Source organism: Callospermophilus lateralis, chromosome 11 (genome assembly GCF_048772815.1).
Source record: "Callospermophilus lateralis isolate mCalLat2 chromosome 11, mCalLat2.hap1, whole genome shotgun sequence".
Lineage (NCBI taxonomy): Eukaryota > Metazoa > Chordata > Mammalia > Rodentia > Sciuridae > Callospermophilus > Callospermophilus lateralis.
In genome coordinates, this window is record NC_135315.1 from 21396355 (window position 1) to 21405461 (window position 9107).

Consider the following 9107-nt stretch of genomic DNA (forward strand, 5'->3'; position numbering starts at 1 on the left):
AACTCAATCACTTTGAGCACCTATGATATGTATATTATGTAATATTGTATTACGTAGTAGAGTCTCAAGAAATGGTAATGATCTGTTGCTGGATGCTGGTTTCTTACCATGAAAAAATGTCCACTCTCAGGGAAAAAAAAAAAAAATATATATATATATATATATATATATATATATATATATAAACTGGCTCAGGGAATTGGTTCAATCTATCCTCTACTTCCAGAAAGGACTAAAGCATCTTTAAACCCTTCAAGGGAGTATTTGCTTAGCGGAAGTCTATGATCAAAAGAATTCAAAAGACTTGCCCAATGAGTAAATAGCAACTCAAGGAGTTAAGAGCCATTCATTCCAACCCTGCTGTGATGGAGGTGTTCTGTGGTCTCTGCTGCCATGGTAAATTCAGAGTCAACTCATCTCCAAAATGGCCTTAATAATATATGCTTAACTTGTCTCACAAAAGATGATAAGTTAATTAGTATTTGTAAATTATCCTGAGATAAATAGATTACGTTAATAATACTTTGCAATCCCATAACACCTCTTATCGAAGAAGCTCAAGCCTTATAAACAACTAAACTGAAAACAGACTCTATTTGTCATGTTTTTTATTCCTGGGATACATGGGCAAAGTTTTAAAATTTGACCAGGCCACAAGAAAATCAGCAATAAGTCTCTGAATTTAAGCTCTATCTCCTATCATACACTATTCTAAACATAAGCCAGTATTTTGAATTACAGTCTTGTATTAATTTAGACATTTGTAGTAAAAATAAATTCATGGCCAGGCATAGTGGCACACGCCTGTACTCCCAGCAGCTCAGGAGGCTAAAGCAGGAAACTACTGAGTTCAAAGTCAGTCTCAGCAACTTCGTGAGGCCCCAAGCAACTCAGCGAGACCCTGTTTCTAAATAAAATATTTAAAAGGGCTGGGGATATGACTCAATATTTAAGCATCCCTAGGTTCAATCCCTGGTACCGCCCCCCCAAAAAAAGAGAAATTCGTGCATCCCAGTTCACTGAACATTCCGTATCTTTTAGTGACAATTAACATTGGATATTTTTCAAAGTGTTCAATATTCACAACATTAAAAATTCTGATTCAGGGTTGGGGATGTGGCTCAAGCTGTAACTCACTTGCCTGGCATGCGTGGGGCACTGGGTTCGATCCTCAGCACCACATAAAATAAAATAAAGATGTTGTGTCCACCGAAAACTGAAAAATAAAAATATTTTTAAAAATTATCTCTCTCTCTCCTCTCTCTCTCTCTCTCTCAAAAAAAAGAAAAAGAAAAAAAAGAAAGAAAATTCTGATTCAGGAAACAAATTACTATTTCAAAACTAAGCCTGTCATCAATCAAGCAATCAAATTTGTACCATTGTCAGTGATAGAGACCTGACCCTGTTGACATGTCCATTTTATTATAATACATAATTAACATTTGCAAAATGTCTGTGCCCTTCAGACTGTCTTATGGACATTCATTATTGGAGCTGCTCATTATTGGAGTCTTTATTTGAGACTGTTCAATGCTATTATTTCCATTTGCCCCCCAGGGCAATGAAGCCCAAGAAGAGTGGCTAACTTCCCAAGGACATCAAGGCAAAGAAGAAAGAGCCTGCTTCCCTATGGAACTCATCTCAGATCTGCATACTGTGATTATGGGGCTCCTAGGTAGTGATGGAAACACCCCTCTCCTTCATGTATTTCCTTCCCTACAGATCTACATGTCTCCAAATAATGTCTCCAAATAATGCATAATATTTTGAATACATAAGTTTGAACTAACAAACTTATGTATTCAAAATAGGCAATATTTTTAAGGCAGGGAAGTGAATAATTTGGAGACTCAGATGCTAACTGAATTGATGTTCTGCTCCTGGACCAAACCAAAAAAAAAAAAAAAAAAAGGTGATTCAAATAATTCTTTACCAATACCACATACTCGTGAATTTCAGTGTGTCTGACAAGCAAATTCCTATAGGATATCTATTATTCCATCTTTTCAATATTTTTTAAAAATCAATTCAAAAATTCCCACTATGAAAAGACCACTATATGCTGAGAGTCTCTGATTCTAACAATACTCAATAAAGAGTGAATAACAGAGATACTTCATATGCATTTGCAGGACAAGAGCAGTAGACATTTCTCATTTGAATTATCAATTTTTGTTAGATGGGAGGGGGGAATCTATTCCAGAGGTCAAAAACATGTACCTTTATACCTTTTGGGAAAGAACTGATGATTTTCTTTTCTGTGATCTATGAAGCTGTGATTTAGTATTACTAACCCTTGGAGGCTATGATTTAGTGTCACTCCACCTGGCACCTTTTTTACATATAAAAAATATGCTTGGGGCACCTTGCCACCCACTAGACACTATTAAAAATAGCCCACTTAGGGAAAACAACAATTAGGATGCGAGTTATATTTTATTACAGATCGGCATAGGTGAGATCGAAATGACCACTGAATCCTATAAAAGGCCACTGGAGCCACCCTCTGCTGAAGGTGGACTCTAGCTTTGCTCCTCTCTGGGAAAGGGTCGCTGGGCTGTGCAGTCGCCATGTCTTTCCCATTGTCTAGCGGATCCAGGCGGTCCTGCTCCCGAGCTGGTTCTGTCAGGCTGTCCCGTGGAGAGGCGAGCTTTGTGGCTGACAATGTGTGTGCTGGGTCCTTGGGAGCAGGAAGCAGCTTTTCTGGTACGCTTGGGGGCGTTTCTTCTGGAGGAAGCTTCTGCAACGGTGGTGGGGGGTCTGGAAGCCACGTTAGCACTGGTTTTCTTGGAAATGAGTGCAGCCTTCTCTCTGGGAACGAGAAGGTGACCATGCAGAACCTCAACGACCGCCTGGCCTCTTACCTGGACCACGTGCACGCTCTGGAGCAGGCGAACGCAGACCTAGAGCAGAAGATCGAGAGCTGGTATGAGAAGTATGGGCCTGGCTGTTGTCGGGGTCTTGATCATGACTGCAGCAGATATTTGTCAGTCATTGAAGACCTCAAAAAGCAGGTAAGAAATATGAATTTGCATACTTTCCTTATAGACTTCCAGGGGGCATAACTTAAAGTAAAGGAAACAGAAACCATGTTTTAAAAATTTATCGGAGCCGAGCCCTGGGGGCACGCCTGTAATTCCAGCAGCTAGGAAGGCTGAGATAGGAGGATCGCAAGTTCAAAGCCAGCCTCAGCAAAAGCTAGGCAAAAGCGAGATGCTAAGCAACTCAGTGAGACCCTGTCTCTAAATAAAATACAAAACAGGGCTGGGGATGTGGCTCAGGGGTCAAGTGCCCCTGAGTTCAATTCCTGATACCCCTCCTCAAAAAAAGAAAAAAAAAAAAAAAATATATATATATATATATATATACATATATGATGTAGAATTTGTTAATTGTGTATTCCAAGTCCTAAAAGCAGTGTCCAACAATGAAAATTTATAGGATTAAAATAATGAAAGAGCAATAGTATTGAAATAGAGTAATCACTGTCATTTTTTATATTTAACTCATGCCTTTACCAACAGTAATACAAAGTGTTCGTGTGGCTCTTACGCTCTGGATATTTATTATCTAAAGAAAATTCAGATTTCTATAATATAGAAAAAAAAGTGATGCTAAAATAGATGCTTAACAGGTTAAGAAGTTACTGAATCTCACCGAAATCTGGAGGGTTCTTTGAGTTTGGGTTCTTAACATTCTGCACATTCTACCCATTTAGATTGTTTCTGTGACCACAAGTAATGCCAGCATCATTATACAAAATGACAATGCCAGGCTGACTGCTGATGACTTCAGACTGAAGTAGGTGATAATGATTAATTTTTTTTTTTTTTTGTAAAGGTAAAAATACTAAAATTGAGGCCAGGCAGCACAGCTCTAGAGGCTGAGGCAGGAGGATTGCAAGTCAGCCTCAGCAAGGCCCTAAGCAACTCAGTGAGACCCTGTCTCTAAATAAAAAGGGTTGAGGATGTGGTTCAGTGGTTAAGCACCCCTGGGTTCAATCCCCGGTACCAGGAAAAAAAAAAATACTAAAATTAAATTAAAGAACCCATGGTGCTAGCACACACACACCACACTCACTGGGAATTGAACCCAGAACCTCACACATGCTAGACAAGCTCTCTACCACTGAGCTACATCCCCAACCCTCTTACTGATTATTTAAATGTCTTATTTGAGTGTTTTACAGTGCTGGGGGTTGAACCCATGGCTTCACATATGCTAGGCAAATCAAATACTCTACTACTAAACTATATCCCCAACCCCTTTTTTGCTTTTAAAACCCAAATGTTTTAATATCAAAACATTGATAGCCATACCAGATCAGTAAAGAAATTAAATTAAATATGCCCTTTTAAAAAGAACTTTAAATATGCCCTTAAAAAGAGAACTATCATAACATTTTAAATCTAGCAATATTTTGTTCAACTAACACATGGGATGACAAAAAAAATATATTAACTCTGAAGAAGTAACACCTCCAAAATGATATTCATACATCAGTAGTTCTCGCAAAGTATTTTAGCAGTTTGCTCTTGCAAAAAGCTTCAGAAGTGTATAGAGAACCTCACATCTTTTGGCACATGAAGTATCTTTACATGTTGCATTTGGCACCTGCCTAGGGTTCCAATTCTCAAACACCTTCATGAACTTTAAGGTATGAAAACGAGCTTGCCCTGCACCAGAGTGTTGAGGCGGACACCAACGGTCTCCGCAGAGTGTTGGAGGAGCTGGCCCTGGGCACAACAGACCTGGAGATTCAGTGTGAGACCCTGGGAGAGGAACTGACATACCTCCAAAAAACTCATGAGGAGGTAAGGAAGCCTGCAGAGCTGCTATGTACAATCCACTCTTCATTTCAAAGCAGGGTTTGAATACCAGTCAAAATCCTCCCTCAGATATTAATATTGACCCCTTTCTAGGAAATGGGAGACCTGCGACATGCATCAGGAGGCAACGTGAATGTGGAGGTCAACGCAGCCCCAGGAGTGGACCTGACTGTTATGCTGAACAACATGAGGGCTGAGTATGAGGAACTGGCTGAACAGAACCGTAAAGACATCGAGGCCTGGTTTAATGAGAAGGTACAGCTATGGCAAGTTACCTGCGAAGGGCTTATTCAGTGAACAATCAAGCTAGCCACTAACCCTTCTGACAATTCCTCTTCAGAGTGCATCATTGCAACAGCAGATTTCAGATGATGCAGGAGCAACCACAGCAGCCAGAAATGAGCTGACGGAACTGAAGCGCAACCTACAAACCCTGGAAATAGAACTTCAGTCCCTTACGGCTATGGTATGTAGGAATTGCCATTGAATTGAACATGTGTGTGTGTGTGTGTGAGCCCATTTTTCCATTGCTCTCACAACATATCTGAGGCTGGTGCTTTATAAAGAAAAGAGGCTCACTTAGCTCACGGGTTTTAGAGGCTGAAAGTCTAAACAGCACCTGCTGTGACACACCATGGTCAATGTCATCATGGAATGAGTGCATGTGAGAGGGAGAGATCACAGGCCAAGTTCATTATTTTATCACAACTCTCTCATGAGAACCAAATAGGGTTCCATGGGAACTATATCAGTATCTCCTGAGAGCAGCACCTTCGATGACCTAATTACTTGCCAATAAGTTCCATCTCTTAAAGGTCCACCCCCTCTTAACATCTCTGCACTGGAACTAAGCTTCCAACACACAAATGCTTGGGGGACACAGTCAAACCATATTCAAACCATAGAAGTGTGTGTGTGTGTGTGTGTGTGTGTGTGTGCGCGCATAGGTACAAGAAAACACATATATAAAAATATGAACCTATACCACAAGTACAGTGTGTCTAAGTACATATAATTAAAAATACAAGTTTATGAAAATAAACATTACTTCTGACCCATCCACCCCAAAACCTGAAAAAAGGCTTTTTTCCAATGGAGAAGAAATCTCTTCTAACCAATTTCAATTTTCAGCTGAAAAGACTTAGATCTCTTGTGCCAACATTTCTTTCCACCTTGAGAATGCTTAAAATAGGAGCATGCCCTTTGCTTTCACACAGTCCAGCCTGACTTCATTCCTCTTTCAGAAACATTCCTATGAATGCTCCCTGGCTGAGACCGAAGGAAACTACTGCGTTCAGCTCCAGCAGATCCAGGATCAGATCGGGGCAATGGAGGAGCAGCTACAGCAGATTCGAACGGAAACGGAAGGCCAGAAGCTGGAGCATGAACAGCTTCTCGATCTCAAAGTATTTTTGGAGAAAGAAATTGAGACATATTGCAACTTACTAGACGGAGAAGAAAGGTAAATATGAATGGTGGGGGGAAAATGAATCTCACGGGAACCATATTTTTTCCTGGAAAAATATTGCCATATTGCATCCTGGAATTTCCCGTGCTGGAGATCATGCCCATTCAAAAGCATGTAGTCTCTCTTATGGATACTGCCGCATCCCAAGCGAAATGAAACAGACAGAAGTCTGAAAATCAAAATTCTAAGTATGTCAAGTCTTTGTTATGTACGATAATATAAAGAACAGTTAAATATGAAATATTGAACAGTTACAATATTCCAATCCGAGGGGGAGATTCTACAGAAATTGCTTTCTGTAATTTAGTGTTTGAGCATATTTCTTATAATAAGTAGCTCACTCTATCTTATTGTTCCATCACTCATTACCCCACATGCATCCTCTCTAAAAGCGAAGCAATGATGATTAGGAAGACCTAACTGGAGGGGCACCATAGTTCATCATCCAAGAGCAAAACAGCCTTGGTTGGGAATTACGTACTAGGTAAATTTGAGCATGTGGTTGAACCTCTTTGAATCACAATTTCCTCACTGATAAAACTGTGATAACACCAAAACCATACTTTTTATTTTTATTTTTTTTTATTTATCTTTTTTTTCCCTTTGGTACTAGAGACCGAACCCAGGGACACTGTACCACCGAGCTATATACCCAGCCCTTTTTATTTTGAGACAAGGTCTCACTAAGTTACTTAGAATCACTAAATTCCTGAGGCTGGCCTCAAACTTGCCATCCTCTTGCCTTATCCTCCCGAGTTGCTGGGATTAACAGGTTTGCATCACCATGCCCAGCTCAAAACCATACTGTTGCCTATCCTTAGCCATAGCATCTCACTCTGCTGTGTAAAGTGCTTCTGGCAATGGCTTATACACAAAAAAGTACTTGGTAATCAATGCTTGCCCATGGACACACCCATGAGTAGATAACATGTGTACTCTGGAAGGCCAGGGTGAGCCCTCTTTAGCTATTCTCACAAAAACCCAACAGTGATGGCTCCTTTCTCAGAACAAAGTCCTTTCACACCATTCATTTTTCACTGAACTGACAGCACCTTTCATGAAATGCTACAGATTTTTACATGAATATGCTTTATTTCCTGCCATGTAAACAGCTATTTCTTAGCCCCATTGTACCTCGACTTTCCCTTGTACACAGTAGGCGCTCCAAACATGCTCGTTAGCCAGGTGGATGAAAAGTCATAGTGAGACTCAGAGTCCCCACATTGCGAGATGAAAAAGATAATATCTGGTCAGGAGGAAATTTCTGCTCAACATCTGCTCATCAACATCTCTTTTTTCACTATGTCAAAAAAATTAATGTCCTTAAACATAAGAAGAATTTACATCTTATTGAAACTAGAACTCCAGAACTTTTGTTCCCAATTCCCTATTATTTATGAGCTCCCTCTTGAAAGAAAAAAAAAATGCACTAACTTATTCTTATCTTCACAGAAGGAGCACACCCACGTGTTACAAAGCAAAAGGGTGCAGACCTGGGAATCAAATCAAAGGTACAGAAGGCTTTTTCCTTGATGTAATTCTTTAAAACTTCTTCCGTTTTATAACATAAATCACTTATTTGTGAACCAAATAAAATTTATGTTTAAGTTCCGTTCTAGTGAATGAAGAAATGAGGAGTCATTATGATCATTCTTGAAATTTGCATTTTATATCCTTGTGGAACAGATGTGGTCAAATTATGAAATGACTGGATGAGGACTCAATCCCTCAATATCTTCCTTACCTTGAACATATTCTTTTTCATTGTTTCAATGCTTTGATAAACAATTACTTTGTTTATTATTAATTTTATTTAAAAAATTAATGTCCTTTTAAGCCACAAAAAATAGGACAAGTCAGTATTTAAAAGAAGGCATTACTTTCTCCGTGCCTATACCTGCCTGTTACTAGGTGGTTTTTAATCCATATTTCTTTTATGCATCTAGATACCCATTGCTCTAAAAATCAGTGGTTAATATAAGAAAGATAGTTTCAAATCTTGGTAAACATAGACTTTAAACATAGTATCTCAATTTTCTGCAAATTTGCAAAAAACAATTTTGGAGGGGCCAGTGCTAGGAGTTGAACCCAGGGCCTCCCACATGCTAAGCAAGCACTCTACCGCTGAGCTGCACCCCATCTCTGCAAAAACCCAATTTTAGAAAGCATACCTGTCATGACTACTTTTCAACCTGCTGAAAATGATCGCTGAACTTTGATTTTCCTTTAGACTCAAAAGAAGAAGTGTTTGTCAAAACGGTGGTTGAAGAACTCGATCAACTTGGCAATGTGGTTTCACTGAGAGTCCACTCCATAGAAGAAAAATCTTCTAAGATAAGCAACATTACAATGGAGCAACGAGTACCTTCTAAAGCATCATAATGAGAAAAAAAAAATCATTTAAGAAAATTGCTGCCTTAGCAAAATTCCATGGGCCAAATGGAAATTTTCATTTCTTAAAAATAAAAGGACTGAAATTTGGGTTCCTTCTCCTACTTTTCTCATGTTTTTTGCATGTCACCCTTTTTTAAAAGAAGGGAAAAATCTTGCTCTGTCCCTAGTTTCATTTTGATTTGGGGGAACATTTCATTAAAATATTTTTCCGTTGCAAGGTTGTGGATTTTTTTGGTTTGGGTTTTTTGTTTGTTTGTTTTTTGTATCAGGGATTGAACCCAGGGATGCTTAACCACTGAGCCACATCCCCAGCCTCTTTTATATTTTATTTAGAGACAGGTTCACACTGAGTTGCTTAGGGCCTCACTAAGTTGCTGAGGCTGGCTTTGAACTCATGATCCTCCTGTCTCAGCCTC

General features: G+C 39.3%; 1 protein-coding gene across 1 annotated transcript; it reads left to right on the forward strand.

Moving 5' to 3' along the window:
- Positions 1-2570: 2570 nt before the first annotated feature.
- Positions 2571-8679, forward strand: Krt26 (keratin 26). Its single transcript, XM_076871361.1, has 8 exons — positions 2571-3014; positions 3719-3801; positions 4658-4814; positions 4923-5084; positions 5170-5295; positions 6074-6291; positions 7750-7808; positions 8528-8679. Exons 1-8 carry the CDS (start codon positions 2571-2573, stop codon positions 8677-8679), a joined length of 1401 nt encoding a protein of 466 aa, XP_076727476.1.
- Positions 8680-9107: the final 428 nt, after the last annotated feature.

Bases quoted from the DNA above. Each gene is read 5' to 3' on its own strand.
- Krt26 (XM_076871361.1), top strand. From the start codon at position 2,571: ATGTCTTTCCCATTGTCTAGCGGATCCAGGCGGTCCTGCTCCCGAGCT. The intron at 5,085-5,169 runs GTACAGCTATGG...ATTCCTCTTCAG, and splicing joins AGGCCTGGTTTAATGAGAAG to AGTGCATCATTGCAACAGCA. The intron at 6,292-7,749 runs GTAAATATGAAT...TTATCTTCACAG, and splicing joins TTACTAGACGGAGAAGAAAG to AAGGAGCACACCCACGTGTT.